Here is a 25633-nt window from a genome sequence, read left to right as displayed (position 1 = left end):
TTGTTCTCATCTCCATTATAGCCATCAAATAAAACGCTGGGGTTTTAAATATGACATACATAGAGAACATTTTTTCAGAGTGGAAGGTGGAGGTATCACCTTGGAACATTCCAGAGGCAAGAATGTGAACAGTGTAAATAAGAGAAGAAATAGGGAGCAACTTCGGGACGTATCCTGAAGCAATTAAAAAGTGATGCCATGGGATAGCTGATGCTTCCAGAAGGGGCAACTCCTGGCTGATCCCCCCGTGCACCATCCACCATGCTCAAGGCTGTCATCTCCCAGGCCAGCAGTAACGAGGATCACATACTCAGGGCTGAGGAATTTGGAAAAGGAGCTAACTGCCACTCCTCAGGCACATTCCAATAAGAAGGAAGCAGAGCTGCCAGGGGCAGTGAAGTGTCCCTGACTGCAGGTCAGTGGAAATTTTCTGCTATGGCAAAGTTAGTCAGCACTCCGGCTGACGACCAGTTCTCCTGGCTCTGACAAAGCTGGATGCTGACAAAGGCCTGCCCTAAGCCCCACTTGGTTTAGAATGTATTGTTATTCCCACCCGATCCTCCAAGGGAAGACCTGTGAGGTAGCTACTGTGATTTCCCTGGTAGAGAAGAGGAAAACTCAGAGAATCTCAAGGCCCATCTAAGGTCAGAGAGTCAGCACCGGGGCATGATCGGGAGACTTTCGACTTCTGGTCACAGGTGGCCTGTACTTGAACACTTCCAGAAGGAAGACCTCACTAGCTCCTAAGGCAGAAGATTTCAGTTCTTATTTTTTATCTATAAGATTTGCCTTCTATCCATTTGTCTAAACTGTGCCTTCCAGACCAAAGAATTCCTTCCTCTTTCCTCCATGAGACAAGCCTTCAAATGTTTGAAGATGTCACTCGACCCTACGCACGACTTCACTTCTTTAGGGCACTATAGCAGCCCCCTCAACACCTCCCTGGCACCATGGTTGTCAAGACCTCTACCAGCAGAGTCTGAAATGTGGTGCGTGGGACAAGACTCAGGGTTTGGAGCGTGGTCCAACCAATGTACTATGACGGTAAATTTTATGTGTCAACTTGACTGGGCCAAGGGGTGTCCTGATATTTGGTCAAACACTATTCTGAGTATAACTGTGAGGGTGTTTTTTTGGATGAGATTAACATTCAAAAATTGGTAGACTAAGTAAAACAGATTGCCCTTCCTAATGTGTTTGCGTCTCATCCAATCACTTAAAGGCCTGAGTAGAACAAAAGGCTGACCTTCCCCCAAATAAGAGAGAATTCTCTTGCTTGACAGCCCTCAAATTGGGATATCAGCTCTTCCGGGTCCTACTGCAGCCTAGTCCTAGAAAGCAGCCTGCTGGCTTTCTATCTTAAACTGGAACAGCAGCTCTGCAGATTTTGGACTTGGTAGCCTCCATAATCACGTGAGCTAATTCCTGACATAAGTCTCTTTCTATGTATATGGGGACACTGCATATGGCCCAAGATGACATTAGCTATCATATCAGCTGAACCCTGCTATTATCTCATATTCATTAATTTATGCTTTAAACATACATCCAACAAATATATACTGAGTACCCACCTACTCTGTGCCAGGCACTGTTCTAGGTGCTGGGGATATAGTAGAGAAGGCGAAAGACAAAATTCCCTGTCCCTGTGGAGCTTACAGTTTAGTAAGGAAGCCAGTGGAGCAAAATAAGTAACATATCTAATATGGTAACCAATGCTATGGAGCAAAATAAATTCAGAGAAGAGGAGAGGGGTGCTATACTTTAAATGTGATGGGGAAAGCCTGAGAAAGTCACTGAACAGTTAAAGACCTGAAGGAGATGAAAGAGTAAGCCGTGTGGTTAGGGGAAGAGCACTCGTGGCTGAGGCAGCAGTGAGTGAAAAGTTCTGGCAGAGGAAGGAAGAGCAAGGAGGCCAGGGTGACCGCAGCACATGCGTGAGCAGGAGAGGAGTAAGAGAGAAGGTCAGAGAGATCACAGAGGACACCGGTAGGTCCAAAAGGAGCTTGCAGACCCTTGTTAGGGACTGTGATGTTTAGTATGGGAGAGATTGGCCACCACTGCCAGTTCATGAAAACATCTCACAAATGTTGGAATAGGATCATGCTGGCTCCTGCATCAAGTCGGGACTGAAGGGAGACCAGAAGCAGACACTAGTGATAGACTTCTGAAATTATCCAGGGGAGAAAGAGGATCACTCCGGGGAGGTGGTGGAGATGATGGTACCTAAATCCCCAGGTCTTTATTTGATTAGATTGAGGCTCTTCACATCCTTTCCTTACACCAGTAATTCTTTTAATACAAAAAAATAAGGCTTATGTTTATTCTTTAGATCCATATTTCAAGTCTTTAGAGACCATATAAAAATCCTTATTCTGTTAGCTGTCAATATATCTCAATTTCATATGAGTGCTTCCTACACATTCATCTAAATTCCCGAGCAGCTGAACAAGACCAGGCTGAGGTCTGTGACTTACAGGCATACCCCCACACTGACCCACGCACATTATACAGCACTTACTGGGGTCCCAGGTTGTTCGCCAACTATAAAGTGACCCCCAAAACTGTCCCCATGTTGTAAGGGCATCATGCTAAAATCTGTGAAGGGCTGTGCTAAAATAAAGACATGATATATCAGTGTCATTCCTCTACCAGTCAAAGTTCTAGTCCAGCCATCTTCATGGTCTGGCTTAGGTTAAAATTTGTGGAAGAACATAAATGTAAAGAAATTAGCGAAGAAGAAGGAGAAGGGGAAAGAGAAGGCGAAGGAAAAGGGAAAGGGGAAGAGGAAGAAGAGGAACAGGAAGAAAGACAAGGAGAAGAAAGGAAAATAATTTTCTAATATGAGGAAGGGTTAGAATCACTATTGCAAGGAAAATAACTACATGAGTGAATGTGAAATTGCTTTTTACAAATGTTAAGAGCAAGGATTTTATAGTCAGATAAAATATCAAAAACTTTCCAGGGCTGTTGATTCTATCCGCCATCCTCTACCTTATTTGCAGGTCCGTGCCATGCTACCTTCCATTTCTGGCCCTTACATCTCAACCAAACTGTTACCGTGGCCTCCTATCCTCCAAGCTGCCAATTCTGTCTCCCTCCATCCCTCTCCTCCACCCTGTCACCTGGGAGATCTCTCTAAAAAGTAAACCCATGATGATGCAGGATAACATCTAAGCATCTTAACTGGCACATGACCAGAGAGGGACTCTGGCCACCCCACTTCCCACCACTCCCCATGTACCCAGGATTCACCATATGGAACCACTCACGGTGGCAGAACACATCATGCTGTTTCAGGCTCCCAGGTCATTTTACATCCTGCTCCCTGCCTGGACCACTCTTCCGCGCCTTGCTCACCTGATAACTGCTCCTTGCCCTACTACGAGTATCACTTTCTCTGTGAAACCACGGAGGCTCCCTTTCTCCCCTCAGGATAAAGCTGCCCACTATGCCTGGTACACACTTCACGTGAATTGCATCATTTATCAGCAAATCTGCCACCCTCAATTGACAAAGAACTCCTCGAGGGCAAAAACGCCTTGTTCTTTCTGAATCTCCTGGGCCCAGCACAGTGCTTGGCACAAAGCAGGGGCTCAATAATTGCTTGTTGAATCAAAGCTCAATGCTGTTACTTACAGGAAAGGATATGCCATTCCTATAACCCTTACTTCCCTCACTGCCCAGGAAATGATCATTCACGCAGGCTTTAAAGCTAATGACTTGATTTTTTTTCACCCAATAATTCCCCCTAAAAACCAATTATTAAATCATTTAGTAGTTCCGTGTTTTCCCCCAGAATCCACTGATCTTTCCTCCTGCTTGCTAATTAAAACCCAATCCTCTGACATTCCCTGACATGACAAACGTCTTCCTGTGGGAATGAACAGAGCCCTGAGCTCCAAGAATACCGATTCTTACTTAGCAAGCATCTGTAGAAGGGGCAAATGTGAAGCACGTCACTGTCCCACAGGTCCCAGGCTGCCGAGACCCACACTGCGCCACCTCCTCTGCTGAATGCTCTTCCTACTCAAACTACGCACGACATTTGTATTTCAAATTCTAGTTATGCTACCAGACTTTTTTAAAGAGCAGAACATTAGTCTATCTGCCAGTGCTGGGAGTTTTATTACAAGAACTTACGGCTAGGCAACGAGAGCCAAGTTTATTATTTTTTCTGGATCAGATTCAACAACCTTGTCCAAAAGAGCAAGCAGAAAGCAAAAGAGGCAACTGGCCCTTTTGTTTCCACACCTGCGTTGAAGCTTTAACTCTTCAAGCCCTAAGCAGATCCACTGAAGCCTCAAGATGGAGCTGCCAAGCCTGGGTGAAGTGAACAAATCCTGGCTCACGGGTGCAGTCACCATTTTCCTGGAACTGAGGTTCTTCATTTTAGCACTTATCTCAGCACATCAGCTGACTCAGAGGCCTGGCAGCTGCACCACGGTCTCTCTCTGGGCCTCCTGCCCCCAAGTTGCTTTTATCTTCAGGGAGGAAGGAGGGAGGAGCTCTGCAGAGGACAGGGCCTTACTGTAAGGTCTCACCTAGCCCTGGCCCTCTTGGCCCCATCTCCTTGACTCCCTCCACTCCTAAAAGAACGCTTCCCGATGAACAGTCCTGATGATAATGCTAGATAACAGGTGGTAATTAAGTCTCATCTGAGGTTTCACCTCATCTCCTTCAAGTCCACTCACATGCTACCTTCTCTGTGGGGCCTATTTAAAATTACAATCCAAATACCCAGCAGCCCCAACTCTAGCAATCTTGATTCCCCCCAAACCTGTTTTACGTGTTCTTATTTCCATAGTATAGTACAGTCACCTTGCAAACTATCATATAACTTACTTATTTGTTATGCTTATTGCCCATCTCTTCCCACTAGAACGCAAGCTCCTTCAGAGGCTGGGATGTTACGGTATGCTTTGTTCATGGGTATATACCAAGCACTGATAACAGTGATGGGTACAGAAATGACACTCAATAAGTATTTGTTCAATGAATGAATGAGTGAATGAATGAATCTTGAGATCCAATTAACTGGCAGTGACTCCCTAAAGTTCTGTGCTAAGAAAGACTCTGAGGTCCTTCTCTGCTACTGAGGAGTAGCAGAGAAATGGGAATGAGTGCCATGATCAGCCATGTGTCTGCCAGCGACTCAGGGCTGTCACTGCTCTGCAGTAATCAGTACCCACAAGCCACCACTGAGCACGTGAAATGTTGCTAGTTAAATTGACCTGTGTTGTAAATGTAAAATACATACCAGACTTTGTGCTATGTCTTATAATTACAAAAAAAGTTTTAAAATCTCAATAATTTCTTTACCGATCACATAGTAAATGATTATTATTTTGGATATCTTGGGTTAAATAACATATGCCATTACAATTAAATTCACTTACTTCCTTTACTTTTTACATTTACTAATAGAAGATTTAAAATTACTGATGTGGTTTGCATTTTATTTCTATTGGACAGCATTGCTCTAGCACCTCCTCCAATATGACCCCAAGGAAAGATGTAATGATAATGTCCATTTACCCACCCACTTCTTGGTCTGGTCTCAGAACATAAATTACTATCAAGAAGACATCTCAAGCCCAATGCTTCCCAAAGTGTGATCCTTGGAACAGTATATCACAGACAGAAGTACATTAAAATGCAGATTTTAGGGTGGGATAGACATGCAGGGTCCAGGAAACTGCCTTATAATCTCCCTACCCACCCACTGCCATGATTGAGGATCACAGCTCTAAGCCATAGATACAGGTAGCCTTTGTAAAGCATTAACTTGATTGCTCAAAGAACAAGCTAAGAGTCTTTCCCCTTGTACTGGTTAAAAAACAAAAACAAAAACAAAGCCAAGAGGGAGAGAGTAAAGCCACGTCAAGTCATGGATGGAGTCATCCACTTGCACATGTAAAAAGAAAGAAATGAACCTTGTGAAATAAGAGGAGCCATAGCTCCCCAAAGATATAGAAAAGCCTGCTGAGATCTCAAAGGAAAATCTGTTCCAAGACCCACACACGTGCACGCATGCACACACACACAAACACACACACACAACAGCTCGGCTATGGTCCATGTGGAGCTTGAATTATCAGTTGGGTGAGTGCCTGCTATTCAGGTTACAGCTCTGTGGGGCTGCTCTGACTCGTACACCCAACTTCACACATTTACATAACTTTGGCATTGGTGAAAAGTTCAGCACTTGCACAATCAGAATCGTTCCTTTCCCTCTTTTGTCCTGCCCTACACCCAACTTCTACTATTCCTATTCCTTTTTCCTGACTCCTGCACACAGACAAATTTCTTTTTGGAGTTGCCAGCTTAGGAAATAGAAAGAGCAGACCAAGGAAAACAGATGAAGCAAGGAAAAACACACTGACATTTCAGAAACAGCTGCCATGCCAAGTATTCGCTAGTTTGATTCTACGGGGAAAAAGACACACAGTAAAAGAGAATAGGCATTTCTCTAGAATTTAGGTTTATGTGTAAGTAGGATCTATGCACATTGGTCCTAGAACTCGTAACAGTGCCCACACAGAAAGGCATTAAGGAGATGCCGCTTTGATGTATTTTGTGCACAAAATCCAGTAAAACCAAACTTACATAAAGTACTGGAACAGAATTGAAATATTTACCTCCCACATGAGGACTGAACCCTACATTCTGAAAGAGGAAAATCACACGTTCTCCCTACCCAGTTCTTGGGAGGGCTGTGCTTGCTTATTTCCTCCAAAGCCACGTGACGTGAAATGTGGTCTGAAACATGTTTTCTATTAACCATATATCATGACTCAATGTTTTTCTAAGTTTGTTGTAGAGAAATAATAAGTTCCATGCCCACGAACATACAGTCATAATTTGCAAAGCTACATATTCATGAGCCATGTGATTATGGAACCTGCCAATCGCGCATTCAAGAAACACAAATCCATGCAACCATTTAAAAACTCTTGGGTGTTATTATTTCGTATCCATAATTAGATTACTTTCTTTCAAAAAAATGACTTAAAACATATTCAACAATTTTTCTCAAAACATTCATGATGATCACCCTCTGCACTTAATTTTTATTTTTGCTGAAATATAAAGAACTAAGGATTGAAACCACTCTCTGTTCTTAACACCCCACATGTTTACACATGTCCAAGAGGAAAGTTCTGAGATGCTGCCCTCTGAATATAAACATGCACAAACTTGAATGTGAGCCAGTACAAAAGCAACACTCTAATCTCCCATGGAAATGTTACAAAAGTGATAGTATATGTGAATATGTGTATATATGCCTATATATATATAAAGAGAAGCAGAGTTTCTCACTCATCTGAAAGACAGACTCAGTCCCCACAGGATACCAAATTAATGACGCGTGAGCTGCTTTATCATGCCGAGTTTTCCAAAGCAGAGTCCCAGGCCACAAAGGGATCCTCACTGGCCTTGCCAAATGATGTCTCCAGACTATTAAATTTACCCTTTTCAACTTCCAGTGTTAGCATGATATTAGGAGAAGCTTGACCCAAAACTTAAAATGCATTTGCCATCTAAAGGGTGTTTTTCAGAAAAAATAAAATGTTGGCATCATTACTATTACTAGCCACGATCCTCAATCTATTTTTACCCTCCAAATGTGCTTCTGGGAAATCCCTCACTGGGGAGGATTCTTTCTTTTATTTTTCTTTTAAGTTACATCCAATCTGCCAACCCTGGTTCAAGGGCACAAACTGAATTTTACAAACACTTGGCTCCAAATAGGTTCCTAGAATTCTCTTTACAGCATTCCTCTTTGTCAAGACTGATCATCGAAGTTCCATTTTACAGAAAAGGACGTGAAGGCTCAGAGAAGCTGACTGAGGCACAGCTCTGGTAGAAAACAGGGCTGACAATAGAACCAAAGATCTTACAACTCACTCTATAGCTCTTTCTACTCTACCACCACGGAGTAGTCAGCTACCAAACTCAAGAAACCAGTGGACGTGGGTAAACAGAGCCGTGCTCACCCCCCTACTAATAGGACACTGGGAGATAATAACCATAAAGTCTCTTCCTGATCACTTACTAAGTGCACATTCCATAGATTCTGAACCCTCACATCTGACAACTGAAGAAACTGGGGCTCTGAAAAGTTAGGTAAAGCCCCAGATTACATAGTTTTAGCAAGAGACGAGTGCAGATTCAGACTGTGTCTGTTGGGTTCCAAAAACTATGCAATACAAACCCAGATTGAGAGTGAAAAGGTAAAGCAGTGAGGCAAAGCAGAGGTTATGTGCTTTCCTGCCTCCTGCACAGAGATTCTCCCCATTGGGTTGTTTCCTTCTCTTTCTCCCCTTCCTCAGAGGCCTGAGAAGCTGTGTGGTGGAAGTAGAGGAGAAAGAGAATGGAGGGGCAGACAGAAACAGAAATAACTAGATGGAAACAAAATAACTGCTTGGCTGGAAAAGAGATCTCTTGTAGTAAACATTAATAACAACAAAAACTGCCGAAGGCTCTGAAGGTGATTGAATAGAAAATATGACAGGTATAGCATGGCAAGAATGTCAGGCTATATAGATTTAAAATGTAAATGCTTCTATGATGGTCAGTTTTACATGTCAACTTGACTTGGCTATTGTCTCTATTCAATCAAACACTAATCTAGACAGTTGCTCTGAAGGTATTTTGTAGATGTTATTCAAGTCCATAATCAGGTGGCTCTAAAGGAGATTATCCTAGATTATCTGTACGGGCCTGATTCAATCAGCTGAAAAGCCTTAAGAGCGGAGCTGAGGCTCAGCTCATGCTGGAGAGTTCTAGCGGCCCTTCTTCCTGACCTCTGGCTCTGCAGATTTCTGGCTTGTCTTGCCTGGCCCCACAATGGTGTAAACCAATTCCCTGCAATATTCCATAAAGCTAGATAGTTATTATATAAAAAAAAAAATTCCCTGCAATAAATCTCTTCATATATATCCTCTACTGGTTCTCTTTCTCTGGATAACCCCTGACTGATATAGCTTTTTGTAAATGGCTGGTGCAAGCCCCAAGAGGAATGGAGATGCATCTTCTAGCCCAGCAACCACAGACCTAATTAACAGTTCTTTGTTGTTTTTTTTGGGGGGGGGAAATGTGGGGGAGCAGGGGGAGGCGGGAAGTTTCTAAAGGCTATTTCCTTGGGCCAGGAAAAGGGAGCAGGATGGAGGTGGGGGCTTCATCTGCAAAACTGGTTGTATCCCTCTTAAACTTCCTGACATTAGCTCTTAAGCAAGCACAGGCTATGTTCCTGGGCTCAGCCCCATTTTCCAGTCTGCATTTAAGTCTCTGGAGAAGAGCAAGGTGATCTCCTATGCCAAAGCCAAGAAGGTTGGATTGAACATGTCTAACATCTCTGATAAAGTAATCCCCAGACTGCCAAGGACGGAAGCAGATATGAAGCAAGGACTCCTGGTGTAGCTGAGCCAGAGACGGACCGACCAGAAGAACATGCTATTGGGAAAGGAATGGAGAAGCAGTTCTAAAACCCTTACCTTAGCGAAATACCAGCATGCCCTGGATCCCAGCACTTAAGGATTCACAATACACTTTGCTGAAATGAGACCAGATAGGTGATGCATGCCAGCTCCTCACTGGGTCAGTGAGTGAGGCCCTGACGTGGCCCTACGAGCTCAGTTCTGAAGCCCTGTCTGTAGGACAGTCATTAGCGGCTCCAGGCTGGAAACCAGTGTGACAGATGACATCACAGTCATGCCCGAGTCAGGCAGTATGTAACTGCTCCCAATGAGGTCTCCATTTACCCCTCTGGAACGTATGGGGCACCTGAATTAGGTCTGTCCCTTAGGAGGTCAGCCAGTTACCTTCCTAGCACTATCTGTGACTAAGGGATAATGACAGGGGTTCCAACCAAAGAGGGGAAAAATCAGGAAAAAAACGGACTTAGAACACCTTGGAGGTTTAATCATTATGTTATTTTTAAGGTGGCAGCCACCGTGGTACCTTCCAGCCATTGGCAGAACAACTGCCGACACGATTCCAAAAGCTCCACATGGTATCTGGGAATGCTGTTGTTACATGTAGTCAGATGTGATCAGGACCACCTGCCACATCTAGGTCTCGGGAACATGACTTCCTCTCCAAAAAGAGAACCCTGGTCCAAATGACAGTGGACAATTAGAATCCAGTGTCCGTGGCTACACCCACTTGCTCTCATTCAAAGTATGACTTCATTCAATCCCAGGATCAAAATCTGGGATATGTGATGTAAAGAGAGAAAGTAGGGGAAATCTAGCCCAAACTACTAATCCTCATCATTCAAAAACATTTATTGTTACTATCGCTAACATTTATTGAGCACTTACTACGGGCCAGAGACTATTCTAAGCACTTTACATGGATTATAGCCACCACTTACTAGTGGTGTGACCATGTACAAGTTACCTAACCTCTCTTTGTGTCAGTTTCCTCATCTTAAAATGAGGATAACAATACTGATAGTACCTAGTTCACAGGCTTGTTGTGACAATTAAATAAGATATCTAACATGCACAGAAGGGTGCTAGTGCATGGCGCACAGTGTGTTTGTTAAATATACACATACGCATATCCTCACAACAGGTCACAGAGTTGTCTGACAGATCCTCAGGCTGACAGACCCCTGGTCGTTCCCCACTGTGGCAGGACCATGGCCTTCATGTCCAAGCTGCTTGGAAGGGATATGTGAATCCTGTTTTCAAGGGTTGGGGCATTGCTGGCTTCATACAGCAGCGCTGAATAGTACCCAGCATCCCGTATTACCCAGAAACCAGAAGATCTCCAGAGCAGGCTCTCTGTGATAAAGATAGGCGGGCTGCAGATCAAATGGGTAGTGACCACTGTGGGCTTTTGCCAGAGGTGGCAGATGGACAAGCCCCTGACTTCCAGGTGCACCCTCAGCCCTAGTATCCCAGCTGTGTCATTCGCCACTCAAACAGGACAAAACAGAAGCAGACCGATGACAACTCTGTGACCCAATGGCATTAAGAGTCCAAACGTGCAACAAACACCCCAGGCCTTCTTGAGATAGGGTGTCAAGACCAAGGGCAAAAGCAAATCTTGGGATATAAATTCTACCCTGGACAAAGAAACAAGAAAGGCTAAAGGGAATCCTTCCTCCCCTGCAGAAATCTGCTTCCAAGCCAGGAAGTTAGGCGATGGATACTTGGAGTGCCAGAAGTAAGTTGACTCAAATAAACTTCTTCTGTGCCCAGGAAGGAGTCGGGTCATCCTGCAGTCCCTTCCAGAGACAGGGAATGTGGGCCACTTTGGGGGACTGCCTACCAAAGGGCCTCACTGTCACTGTCTGCAGTTTATGAGAGGACCCAGCATAACCACGAGCTTTCAAGGTGGCCTCACCAGAATCTCCTAGGAGACAGATGTTCCTCCCTTCCATGACATGAAAAATTATTCTGCAACCTCCTTTAACAAAATACTTGCTTTTTCTACCAAACAGCTTTCCGGAGGCTGCCCACCATGTTAATCAAGGGCTTCAGAGATGTAATATTTGATATAATTGCCCAACCCACAGGAAGGGCAGGTTCATCAAATTACCAGATTAGCTTTAGCAGGAAAACCTTAAAGGACGTCATGGGATTCTACACGAAGAAACACCAAACTTCCCCCCTCGGTGAAATCGAGTGTCTTTAACCTGATTATGTTTAATGAAAGTAAAGCCTCCTCAGGGCTGGGGCCCATGGCTGCACACAGACATGACACAGCAAGTCCAGCAGAGCCAGGAAAAGCCTACGCTTGCCTGAAGCCTCCAAGACAGGATGTCTTCACCAGGAAGAATTCACCCAGGCAAACCTGATGAGGCTAAGGAGCCACTCACTGGCAACATTCACCAGCCTTAACCTAGGAGGCAGGATAAATCTATTAAGTCTCTCAAAAAATCTTTCTGGACCAGGATTACCAGTGAAAACTGGACTCTTTCCAATGCTCTAATTGTTACAGTGACATTTAGGAAGAGCTCTCACCACAAAAGGGTGAAAATTCATTCCTAGGAAATATGGTAGCTGACTGACCCTAGTTCATGAGAGGCTCAAGCCTCTTATAATTAGGGCTGTTTCAGACAAGCCACAAAACCAACAGATAAGCAGCCTCTGGAACAAAAATGCACAGTACACAACCACTTGGACTGTCCCACAGGACACAGTGAGTCATTCCACAAGAGACACGTAAAAAACAAGAAAAAAGAAGGACTAATCTTGAAACATTTAGTTACTGAATCTGCCTCTAAGACAAGACAACTTAAGTGGGGCAAGACCTCACTGGAAAATCCAGAATGGTATTCCCAGCTCCGTAGTATATAGGGGTGACCCTTCTGGTTGAGCACAAAAGCGGTGTTTGTGTCTGCAATCCTGACCCACCTGCCACAGGCTGCTCCTCTGTCAGCCTCACAGAGGGAATACTGGGAATATGAGGATTCCCATTTTGTCCAATTTTCAGGATCCAACAATGGTACTTATTACACTGAACTGTAACTCCTAATCTCTTAACCACCTCTCCCACAAAATGGAAAGCTCTGCGAGGGCAGGCAATCCACTCACTCCATTTCTCTCTGGACTCTCCACACCTAGCACAGTTCCCAGCATCCTGAAGGCACTAAAAACTGGGTGTTGGATGAATGAACAAGGAGATACATAAACCATCATACTGAGTATGCTAATATCATGTTTTTCTAAACGTGGGAGAACTGCCAAACAAGAGAAAAGAGAAAATTAGAAAAGAAAAAAAAATTTTTTTTCCAGATTTTTTTAATGCAATGCAGTAGAGAATACAGAAAAGTTTTGTAAGTTCCCTCCTGCACAAGCAAACTTGAATGTCTGAGTTATTCATGGGGCATTTCTGGACACCACAACCCTCAATTATACATCACTTGGGTTCATAAAAAGGAATGACTGGACATGCGCTGTGGTACAGGCTGTGTATGTCCCTTCCTAGAGCACAGCTAAGCACACATCTGGGGCTATTTAACAACTGATTGGAAATTTCGCTTTCTGATTTCCAGTTAAATACTGGGCACAGGAAAACAAATAGCACTTGTTTTTCACTGAGCCTTGTCAGTCATCCAAACTGCAATGCAGACCAGAGAACTGCCTGTGGTTTGATGGCCGAGGCCCAAAATATTTGGACCTATTTTTCCCCCTGAAGTTTAAGTAAGAGGAATAAACCAGATTTTGGCAACCCCAGCTTCTTCACCCATCTCCCCTCCCCCACCTTCTCAGAAACACAAAACTTAGGTTTTAAATATTAAGCATGTTCCTGGTATTAATTTACATTTTTCATTAGGATTAAATTTTGATTTGTTTTTAATTCAAAGCCAATAGCATAGAGTTTGGTTTCTCATTTGTTTCAACTGCCCTGCCCTGATATTTACTTGGATTTGCTAAAGAGGCAATGTTCAGATTACCATTTTCTGTTTCTAATTAAATTGGGATATAATATCTAACAGTTGTACTATCAAAAAAAAAATCAGCGTTTGAAAGCTGGGAGGAACTTTAGAGATTGGTTGGTACCACTTCCTCATTTTAGAGATGAAGAAACTGAGGCCTGCATAGTTAAGTGATTTTGTCCAATAATGTATGCATATAACTAGTTAGTGGCAGAGTCAAGACTAGTATTCAGGCCTCCTGCTACACAGGCCAGGGTGTTAACTAGAAACAAAAGCCCGAGTTACTGCTAAGTAGAGATGCCAGATAACATACAGGACATTTAGTTAAATTTGAATTTCAGGTAAACAATGAATAATTTTTCAGTGAAAGTATGTTCCAAATATTGCCTAGACATATTAAAAAATTGTTTGTTGTTACCTGAATTCGAACTTAACCGGGCATTCTTTATCTTTATTAACTCTGGAAACCCTCACTTGGAGACCAATATTCCCTTCGACTCCACATTTCCAATCAAACATACACATACTTACATACGTCTTTCCTGATTTTAATGATAAATGGCTGGAGAAAATAAACCACAGCACCGTAATCCTAAAAGTGAATGAGGCTGAAAGAAGTTGCTGCTTATTTCTTGAGTCTTTCCTAATCATTGACACCTTTTTTCCTTATGAGCAATTAAAGCAACTAAGCTTGCTACTAAAGGCTGGCTAAAGCCTCAGGACTAGACATTTTATGTTATTAGAAGCCAGCTATTAGCATCTCATCTTGAGAATTTCTGCTTCTTCCAGGACCCCAAGTCTGTAGACCTTGCAGGCGAGAGTATTTATGTTTGGAACATACAAAAAAAGAAAGGTTAAAAAAAAAATCAGATTGGTATGTGAAATAAAGTAAAAAGATTTTAAAATTTAGTTCCTTAAATTTAATACCATCCCTTTTAAAAAGTGTGCTGCAGCAAGTTTGTTTCTAACAGCTTTATTGAGATATAATCCACCCTTAATGTAAGTATATAAATTACATAAATATAATAATATAATCATAATTTACCCTTATAATTTACTTTATTGAGATATCATAATAGTCACCCCTTTTAAACTATACAATGGTGTTTTTCAGTATATTCACAATTGTGCTAATATTCACCACTATCTAATTCCAGAACATTTTTTCACCCACAAAAGAAACTCCATACCCTTAGTAGTCATTCCCCATTCTTTCCTCCCACCAGGCCTTCGGAACTACCGATCTCCTTTCTTTCTCTGTGAATTTGACTGTTTGGGACATTTCGTATAAATGGAATTACACAATATGTGGCCTTTGTGTCTGGCTTCTTTCATTTTATAATGTTTTCAAGGTCCATCCATATTGTGGTATATATCACTACTTCAGCATTTTAATGGCCAAATAATATTCCATTGTATGGATATAATACCACTTTTTTCATCCATTAATCAGTTGATGGATATTTTGGGCTGTTTGCACTTTTTGATTATTATGAATAATGCTGCTGTGAACATTGTGGATAAGTGTTTCTGTGGACATATGTTTGGCCCAATTGTTTCCCAAAGCACCACTTTATATTCCCACCAGCAATGTATGTGAGTTTCAATATCCCTACATAGTTACCAACACTTGTTATTATCTGCCTTTTTTATCATAGCCATCCTAGTGGGCATGAAGTGACATCTCATTGTGATTTTAAATTTGCTTTCTCCTAATGACTAATGATACTGAGCATCTTTTTATGTGTTTATTGGCTATTTGTGCTTTCTCTCTGGAGAAATGTCTATTCAAATTGCAGTTTATTTTTAAAGACAACCTAGTATTGTGGTTTTCTGGCAAACTCAGGTTGAAAGTTCAGACTTCTATTGCCCAGTTGAGCTGTCCTACTTTTCCTTCAATGTGGAAATGACTGCATAAATAAAAATAAGCTTAAATGACTCTTCTAAGAGAATTTTACTTATAGTTTCAATGGGACAGACTGAAAGGGTGGGATTATTTTTATTTCCGATTGCAGTAAGGGACAACTTTAACCTACCCAATATTCTCTGGGCCATCCATATACTCTGCAAAAGAAAAACTGTAAGGCTGTGAAAACTCCATCGTGTGTGTGTGTGTGTGTGTGTGTGTGTGTGTGTGTGTGTCTTATACTCAAAGATACACTACTTGAGACTCAACCTGAAACAATCATTCTTTACCCCACTCCCATTTCCTGGTAATCAGAACAACCAGATAAAGGAACTAAGTAGACTTGCAGAAGAAATACCACACCACTTTCTCCCTGCCTAATACATTCCCCCTGCCTGCACTGTAGAATCCTGAGAAGGACTGGAATGATTGGACAGGAAAAAAAAAACAAAAAATGATACCTTTATTAGACAGTACTAAAGTACAATAAGTCCTCACTGAATGTCATCGATAGGTTCTTAGAAACTGTGACTAAGCAAAACAATGTGTAATGAAAGCAGTTTTACCATAGGCTAATCGATATAAACAAGAGTTAAGTTCCTATGGCATATTTCTGGTCACATAACCATCACCAAACTTCTAAATAAAGACCCCAAAACACTTTCAATATTAAACACTGAACTAAATGTGAGCTATACACACATTTAAGAAATATTAATAAAAACAAGTAAGAAAATTCTTTTCCACTGATTCTAGATCAGGGTTGTGAGTGGCCGGAGCTTATCCTGGCAGCTCAGGATGCATGGTGGGACCCCACTTTGGACAGGACGCCATTCCATTGCAGGGCAATTCGCACACACTCACTCTCACTCAGCCTGGGACAACTGAGACATGCCAATTCACCTCACATGCACATTTCTGGGATGTGGGAGGGAACGGAAGTCCTCAGAGAAAAACCCAGGCAGACATGGGGAGAACGTGCAAATTACACAGATAGTGGCCCTAGCTGGAAATATTTTTTTTTCCTTATCACCAGTTATAACAAAATGATGCTGAACAAAAACAACACTGTTTGAGGACCTGCTGTACAATATTTTTAGTCACCCTCAAGGTTGGCTGAGACATTTTGAGTAATACAAGGCCCCCGCTAACAAATTATGAAAGGTTTCCTTTTTTTAAAGGTTTCCTTTTTAGTTATAATAATGCAGACATGTTGACTTAAATTAAAAAGTCATCCAGATAGGAGAGTAGATGCCATTACTTGAACTTTTCTCACCACGCTACTTAGAAAAACAAACAAACAAAAAAACTGTTAAAGTGTTATAGCTCTACCTAGAAAGTAAAGACAGCTTTAATTAAGACAGTAATGCAAATCCTTCAGCAGCACGTCAGGGAGGAAGCAAGGACGTAGGCATCTTAAACTGAAATTCAAAGACCCACCACTCTCTCCTCAGCTTCTCTAAGCTCTCTAACCTTGGAGAAGACAGTAATGGAAACAGCTAACCCTCAGTTTCCAAAGATTCCATGGGCCTTCTGAAGTGTTTGGATAAAACATTTTATGCCAAATAATTTAGTTACCTTATCTACAAAATTTAACTCTTAACTACTGTAAGTAGATAAACAACACACTACTGGGTTTCTATCCAGCAGCTGATCCCTCTTCTGCAATGGCTGTCAAGCGGATGAGTAGATTCTGAAATTCATTTCAGGTTATAAGAAAGTCTTGTCTTCTTTACTTCAGCACACTTTCTATTAGAGAAAGCTGCCCAACTTATGACAGAACTTGCAACACTCGTCTTCTGCTGATCTCAGAAACTGAATGAAAAACAGATGTTCCCCCTTCTCTTCCAAGCCATTAAGAAATGTACAGATGGGAGAAAACCGTCTTCCCTAAAGACAGCCTGCTGGACAACAAGGCAGACAGAGTTCAGGTGTCCCAGAATTTAAATCCTAAACTTATCCCATTGCTGCTTCCCCCATGTTGGTAATTTTAGGTTCATCCCTTGATCTGCAATCTCCCTAAGATTGGATTAACTCCAAATAGGGTTGATGTTAAATTGTTTACTAAAACTGTCGCCTTTTTGTCATTGTTGGTACGTCTTACACTAATGGCCACGAGGCAGTTCTTAACAGATCTTGAACAAAATGAAAGCAAATAAATAATAACTAGGAGTAAGATACTTTCCCTTATAACCCCATGGAGTAGCAGATTGAAGAAGGAATCCAGTAAGTGACCAGTACAGCTATGGTATATGTGACCCACATTTTTCATCTGGGCCTGGAGCCTAGGGAAATAGGAACTCCTTTCAATCTGGGGCCGGCCAAGCTAGATGTTTTATAACTAGCAATGTAAATTCAACATCCTTCCCAAGTGTTCTTTACTATGACTAATAACAAACAGGAACAAACGTGGCAGGTAATGCTCATGAAGTTATTAGTGCCAAGCCCTGTACTAAACATTTTACACTAAGTGCATTTAATCAAGATAACAACCCCATGATGTAGGGACTGTTATTATTCCCGTATTAGAACTGATGAAAGTCAGGCTTAGAGAAATAAAATAATTTGCCCCCGATTATTGCTTGGATTCAAACCAAGGTAAGCAAAGCCCTCGCTCATAACCTCTCTATAACCTAACCAATGTGACAGCCACTCGCCTCATGTAGCTACTGAGCACCTAAAGTGGGGCTAGTGTGCTTGAGTAACCATAGTTCTGATTTCAGTTCATTGAAATTTAACTAGCCACCCATAGCAAGTAACCGATAGCACAGCTCTGCCCTATCAAGGCCAAGTGTGTATGTATATGGCCTTCTGAATGTGGCCATTAGTCTTACTATCACAAATACCTTTAATCACAGGAGCCTGACGATGATTATGAGTGTGAAGGGAGCCAAGTCACCATAAGAGTTTGCAGAGTAAGTCCTATCTGGGTTTGAGTCCGAGCTCTGCCAGGTAATTAACCGTTTGATTTAGGTCACTACTTAACCTATCTTGAGTCTTAGTTCCTCATCTGTAAAAGTATCTGTAAAATGGGGTAAATAGATTGGTGCAAAAGTAATTGCAGTGTAAAAGGTTAAAAAAAAAATTGCAAAAACCACAATTAATTTTGCACCAAACTAATACCTCCATCGTCATATGGTTAATGTGAGAATGAGATAAAGTATCAGAGAACTTAGTGCAATACTTGGAATGTACTAAGTGCTAAATAAATGTGCTAGTAATAACAACTCTGACTTTTGGCCTTTTTAATTTAGAAGTAATGAGAGTTTCAAGTCTCAAAAAAAGGCCACACTTTAAGTTATTAGTAACTGCTACCTTATAAATGTACTTTTGAATTAAAATTTTTTATTTTGAAAGTAATTCACATTTACAAAATTGCAAATATAGTACAAAGAACTCTTGTATGCCCTTTAACCAGATTTCCCAGCTTTCAACATCTTGCCATACTTGTTTTATTATTCTATTGATCCATCGTATTTTCTTCCTGAACTATTTGGCCTTTTATTCCTTAATACGTAAGTGTATTATGTCACCTAAGGAGGATATTCTCTTATATAGCAACAGTACAATTATTAAATTCAGGAAATATAAAATTGATACAATACTTTAATCTATAGGCCTCATTCCAATTTTGCCTTTTATCCCCATAATGTACTTTATAGCAACGCGTCCCCCACCCTCCCCCCAACACACACACACATACCCAAGAGGATCCAGTTCAGGATCACACATGTGTGTGAGTCTCCTTGAATCTGGAATGACTCCTCAGCCTCTTCTCGTCTGTCATGACTAACATTTTTGAAGAGCATAGGACAGTTATTTTATAGAATGTCATTCAATTTGCTTTTCTCCAAAGTTTCCTCATGATTTGAGTCAGGTTATGTGCACTGTGGGCTAAAATACTTCAGAAGCGATGCTGTGTTTGTTCTCAGGCTATCACATCTAGAGGCACGCAATGCCCATCTGCATCGTATCGATGTTAATTTGGATACTTTAATAAAGGTATTGCTGGGTAGCTCCCCTAAATACAGTTACTAGTTTGCCTTGTCATTAGTAAGTAATTTGAGACTATGAAAATGTACTGTTCTTCAAACTCCCTCCGCCTCCACAAGATTTAGCATCTACTGATGTGTCCTGAATAATCGACTTTTATTATGATGGCTGCAAATTGATGATTTTCTAACTCCATCATTCCTTCTCCACTTATTGACTGGCATGCTACTATAAACGGGAGCTTTCCTTTCTACCCGTTTTACTCATTTCTTTAGCTACTTTTTAACTATATTGACTATGGAGTCTTACTTTATTTACTGGGTACCACGGAGTTTTTAAAAGTACTTTTCAAATACAAGTGACAAGAAACTATATATCTAGATCAAGAGTAATTAATTAGGAAGAATTTATTCATTATGCAAGAGAAAGACTATTAGCTGAGGCCTCTTCTTGTTTTGAATGCTTGTGGGCAGGAGAGGTTTAAAAGCCCAAGGCTCTGCAGTTGAGGACATTAGCAAGTTGAGGACATTAGCACGAAGCTCTAGCAATAGACAGTGTGAGCTATCACTGTGAAGTGCAGCGTTGCTCATCATCAGACATGATATCATACCCCAAAAATTCCATCCAAACAACCCATCAATTTCTCCACAACTAGCAAACTTGAATGTTCTGGCAAACTTAAAAGGACATGATTTACAAATAGTAGGTAATATTTGGATCTTTCCACAAGAGCTGGGTTCCAGCTTTTTTATAAAATACAAATGTTTTCATTTTGGAGCTCACTGTGTCACTTTCTCAACAAACAGATCCTCGTATCAGAAATGAGGCCTGTGTTATATACAAATAGAATGGGTTTGCACGCCATTTATTTTGTGGTCACAGACCACACACCCAATTGCTATTTATAATATTTACATTGCTCATGATGCCACAAAGGGGAACTCAGAGCTGAGACCACAGCTCAGGCCACACAGAATATGACTGCAGGTCTTGCTCTGACGTGCAAACTAGACCTGACTCTCCATCCACAGAAGAAGGCATGTGAGTGGTGTTTGTTTTCTACGAAAGCTTATCTATGCCATCCAAGTATCACTAAGAGCATACTCCAAATTTAACACACTGTGGAGTCTGGTATTATTTCAGTGAAACAAGCCTTTTAAAAAGGCTTGGGGCTGGCCAGGTGGCTCAGGCGGTTATAGCTCCATGCTCCTAACTCTGAAGGCTGCCGGTTCGATTCCCACATGGGCCAGTGGGCTCTCAACCACAAGGTTGCCAGTTCAATTCCTCGAGTCCCGCAAGGGATGGTGGGCTGTGCCCCCTGCGACTAGCAATGGCAACTGGACCTGGAGCTGAGCTGTGCCCTCCACAACTAAGACTTGGACAACAAGAAAGGACAACAAATTGAAGCTGAGCTGTGCCCTCCACAACTAAGATTGAAAGAACAACAACTTGACAGGAAAAAAGTCCTGGGAGTACACACTGTTCCCCAATAAAGCCCTGTTCCCCTTCCCCAATAAAAATCTTTAAAAAAAAAAAAAAAGGCTTGCAAAGTTTTAAGGTCATTATAGCCTTGTGCTAAGGATCACTGTGGGTTTCAAACACTTACCAAGAAAAGTCTGGAAACCCCAATCGCAAGCCTCTCTGTCTTCAGATGCCAAACCAGGGGCTGTGGGGAGTTGAGCAGGAACACGACAGGCTTGTGGTGAATGTGGACTGAGGAGATGGGATTCAGGTGTAGAGTGACCTAGGAAGCAAATACAAATGGAATGGGTTTGCACGCCAAAACAGAGGAATCTTCGCACTGGCTTTCCATTAAAACCACTTAGCGTAGCATCTGGAATACGGTTCTACAGCTCCCCACTAAGAGAAGGAGGCTATAAGCTAGTTCAGATTCATAGATAAGATATATTAGGTTGAAAAAGATGACATTGCCAATATTTGACCATTTTTTACTACAAAGACGGTTATATCATAGGGTTTAATCCATATTCATCTCAACTAAAACATGATTCAGCTCCCAGTAATAGTGGAACACAAATAAACAGAACACGTTGTTTTCAGCCGGCAAAGGCGGAATAAAAGTTACCTTTCCTCAGGACTGCCTTATCCTTCAAGTCAAATGACTGAGCTGAAAACTGGAGTCCAGAACCCTCTGAGAGCAGGTCATCCTCTGATCACCAGAGAAATGACTTTCTTCTCTTCCAGGTAATCTCCAACCTCTATAAAGTAACGTGAGTTCTGCCAAGAAAAGTGTCGAAAGCTAAGGGAAAGGGGCTGCCAAAGTGAGCTGCCAGTGCTTTCATCATCCCTGCTATTAGCTTGAAGGGGTTTTCCAAAGAAATGAAGCACAGAGAACACATAGAATAAAAACTGATTGTATATAGCCCCAGTCAAAAAGAAGAAAGGAGGAGAAGGACAGGGAGGGAGGGAGGGAGAGAAAAAGGGAAGAAGGAAGGAAGGGAGGGAGGGAGGGAGGGAGGGAGGGAGGGAGGAAGGAAGGAAGGAAGGAAGGAAGGAAGGAAGGAAGGAAGGAAGGAAGGAAGGAAGGAAGGAAAGAAATGGAATAAAACCATAAGCCGGGATAGGAAAACTATGGCCATTTTGATAGCGGATCAAGGACTACTGTCGGTTACCAGTGTCGCCATTAACGCCATCAGAAAGCACCTGTGAGGAGAGCAGGAAACAGTGGGTTCACTAATGTCCTCCTGGAGCACACGAGTCAAGGTTGGTCAACATGAACACAGGAAAGCAAAACAGTAGATACAGAAATAACTGAGCAGATGGTTTCACATAAGCATGTCTCACACTGGCTTTCTCTACAGAGGGGAGAGGCAAGACCCAAGAATCACATATTTAAACAAACTGAACTCACTAAAGAGCATCAAAAAGTGATAAGGAAGGAGAAGGGCAAAAAAGGGCTTCAGCTGGAGAGACACAGACTAAATGATACACTGGGACTAACAGTACATCTTCAGCCATATCCTTATGAGGATTAAATGGTCTAGATCTATGCTCTGAGTCCATACAATCAACAGGAACAGAACACTCAAAGCTGGAGGCTGCGGCCTACTGTGATCCTCATGTATCTCTACCTTTTATTGTAGGGACTGCCTACGACGCCAGTGTCACGCGTTGCAGTATACTCACAGGTCACTGATAAGGCACTGAACTTTCCATACCCTTAGCACATGGTAGCCTCTCAGTAAATGCCAACTGGCTATTTAATTGTTCTAATTTTCTTTCCTTTTTATTTTTTAAATAGTCTGAGAAAGTTTTATTTTTATTTTAATTTATTTGGGGGTGAGGAAGGGGAACAGGACTTTATTGGGAAACAGTGTGAACTTCCAGGACTTTTTCCAAGTCAAGTTGTTGTCCTTTCAATCTTAGTTGTGGAGGGTGCAGCTCAGCCCAGGTCCCGTTGCCATTGTTAGTTGCAGGGGGAGCAGCCCACCATCCCTTGCGGGAGTCAAAATGGCAACCTTGTGGTTGAGAGGACGCTCTCCAACCAACTGAGACATCTGGCACATGGCCCATGTAGGAATCGAACTGGCAGCCTTTGGCATTAGGAGGACGGAGCTCCCACCTGAGCCACGGGGCCAGCCCCCTAATAGTTCTAATTTTCAACACCATGAAAGTATTTTATTCTATGAATAATTTACAATTTGTAAATTGTAAATTTACCTTTACAATTGTAAATTGTAAATTTACAATTATAATATATAATACCATCTCATTCATTAACTGTTGAGTGTGTGTCTTCATCTCCAAAATAGACTGTAAATACTCAGTAGGCAAAGGTATGTCTTGTTTAATACTATGCTTAACACAGAGTAGATAATTATTTAAATGATTCGCTTATCACAGTAAATTCATAAATGTATGTTACCTAAAAGGTAAAGAAGGCTGCATATAGGTTCAAAGGGATTTAGCTAGCCAGTTCACAGAAAAGTGAAGAAAAACATGAGCAATACTCAAACTACGATGAGTTATGTCTGCAAGACAGCTAGGATCACTTTTATATTTGGCATAAGGAAAAGTACTAAAAGCAGAGTACTAATGAGCAACATGTCAAGTACAGCTACAACAAAATAAAATGTTCCTTGGTTGTACAGACTTTACCTCACAGCATTTGGGAGATCCTATCTGCAGCTAGAAATACACAGATTGATCGCCACCATAAACAAGAGCGGCTGTAGAAACAGAGCAATGGCTAAGATTCAAATTGTAGCATTAACTTAAACAGAGAGACACACACACTACAGAAAGCACACACTATGGAGAGTGGAGAAAGGAGAGATGAAATCATTACTGTTCAAGAATACCTGAAAAAAGAAACACTCTGTCACTAGTAATATGTGTCAGTAAAGAGTTTCCAGATTTATTCATTCCAAAACTGTTTATTGAGCACCATAATGGCACAAAGAATAGCAATGCATATCCATAGAGGCTACATCGACTCTTTTTCTGATGATTTTCTTTGTAGCCCTCAGGCATATAATTCTTTTTGGAGTGTGTAGATAAAATAGTAATAAATATATATCTCAAACAAACAAGATTTTTTTAAAAACTTAGGAAATGAAAAGAAAAATATGTATGAGACAGATATTGGTGCCTAGGTCCAAAATTTTCCAGATGGTCAAAAGTGTCGAGGCCTGGCTCACACAATCAAGGAAAGATTTCTAGGAGCCACAGCTCTCTGAGCTTTCCTGGAAACGGCTCCCTCTTCAATATGTGGCAATGTCTAGCCAAGATGAATCCTCGACTCTGGCACACGGGGCGCAGGCAAAACCCCAAAACCATTTGGCAAAGAAGAATTCACACTATGATTAGGAAATTAAAAGAAACATACTCAGTACTTTTTTAAAAAAGATCATTTGGCAGGAACAGAAAGTCCCCCGTTCACCTAATCCCTCAGCAGCCTTCCTCTTCTATCCTTCCTCCACTTGAATAAATCTTGCTGAAGGGAAGACAGGGAACAACCAAAAACAACCAACAAAAGAAATGAAGGTGTAAGAGCTCCCAGAAATGTGGGGAGAACATACCTGGGTATCTCTTAAAGAATTCCTGCCTAAAGTACCTAATTTCTCTCAGGCTGGGGGGAAAAAAAGTAAGAAAGAAAGTCTTCTTTAGAATGAATTATAGCTCAGGATAGACTTTAGTGACAAAGATAAAAACATACTGCTAAAGTTTTTCATGGGTAGGTTACTGTCCAGTGATCACGGTGTAAACACTACCAGAGCGGAGGCAGGCTGCAGCAAAGAAATAGCCCATGGAAAACTCCAGTAAGTTTCCAGCTCAGAAATCCAAACAGTAAAGAGTTGATTACCAATCCAATGTCAAATTTACATAAAATTCAGGGTCATTATTTAGTTTATGGGCTTCATAATACCGAACTGGACTGAGGGACCATGTGACGGCGAAGGCTTATGGGACTAAGGAGGAAGTATCCCAAATGAGGGAGCAATGACTACTCTCTAAATTACTGGCTTCTTGATTAATCTTTGGGAGTCACAGAGCATTTGAGAACTTAATGCAAGATATGAACCCTCTACACACACACACACAGACACACACACACATCCATATGCATATTAAATTTTACAGGCAATGTCAGGGAAATACAAATACATCCATTGCCAGACCCATGAACTCCACATTAAATACACATTAACCCAGGTTAAGGATTTCATTGTAGACGAGTAGGAAAATTCTAGTGGCAGAAACAGAAACAACACAAAAAACTCCATCTAATTAAACCAGAATACATCTCTGGTCTTAAGATGTCATCTTCTCAGGGAAAGAACTTAATAGCTGACAACTCAGAACTAAAAGACTTCCACATGCAGTTTCTGGGGTTTCAGTGACCTCTTTTAACCATAAAGCCTAGTCCAGGAGTTCCTGCTCTAATCATGCTTGTCTCAAACAGCGCTGAATTTCAGTGTTCCTAATGCCGTGAGAAAATGCAAGTACATCTGATCTGTCACATTCCATATGTAGACACTGCCCCTTGTAGATTGCTGATCCCTCTCCTAAATGAAGGAAAACTAATTGGTCTAATCTCTTCTATGACATCTATTTATACTAGGTCTTCTGAGGTTATCTGTGTACTTCAACAAACTTAGACGTAATTAATATATTTTTCCTATTTCATAAAGAAATTCAAAGTAAGTCATTTTGAGTACTTTTCTGGGGAATCTGAACACAATTTTGACTCAAGTCAAGGCCAACTCTAAGGAGCATCAAATATCCAAGTGGAAAGACAACCAACCTTCCTGTCTCCCATTTAGGAAGCATGTCCTTCCTTCCTTGCCCATGTTGTCACCAGAAAACAGTAA

General features: G+C 41.6%; 1 protein-coding gene across 2 annotated transcripts in view; it reads right to left on the bottom strand.

Annotated features, from left to right (window-relative positions):
• The window catches only part of TGFBR3 (transforming growth factor beta receptor 3), a 194224-nt gene that overhangs the window by 52044 nt on the left and 116547 nt on the right, over positions 1–25633 (bottom strand). For both annotated transcript variants that reach the window (XM_081057099.1, XM_081057100.1), the window contains exon 4: positions 20905–21042. In XM_081057099.1, the coding sequence (XP_080913225.1) occupies positions 20905–21042 (138 nt within the window). The remainder of the gene's footprint in view (positions 1–20904; positions 21043–25633) is intronic.

The sequence above is a fragment of the Rhinolophus hipposideros genome, assembly GCF_964194185.1.
Source record: "Rhinolophus hipposideros genome assembly, chromosome: 8".
Taxonomy (NCBI): Eukaryota; Metazoa; Chordata; class Mammalia; order Chiroptera; family Rhinolophidae; genus Rhinolophus; species Rhinolophus hipposideros.
The sequence above is the reverse complement of the archived record's forward strand: the minus strand, read 5'-3'. Positions and strand labels throughout refer to the sequence as shown.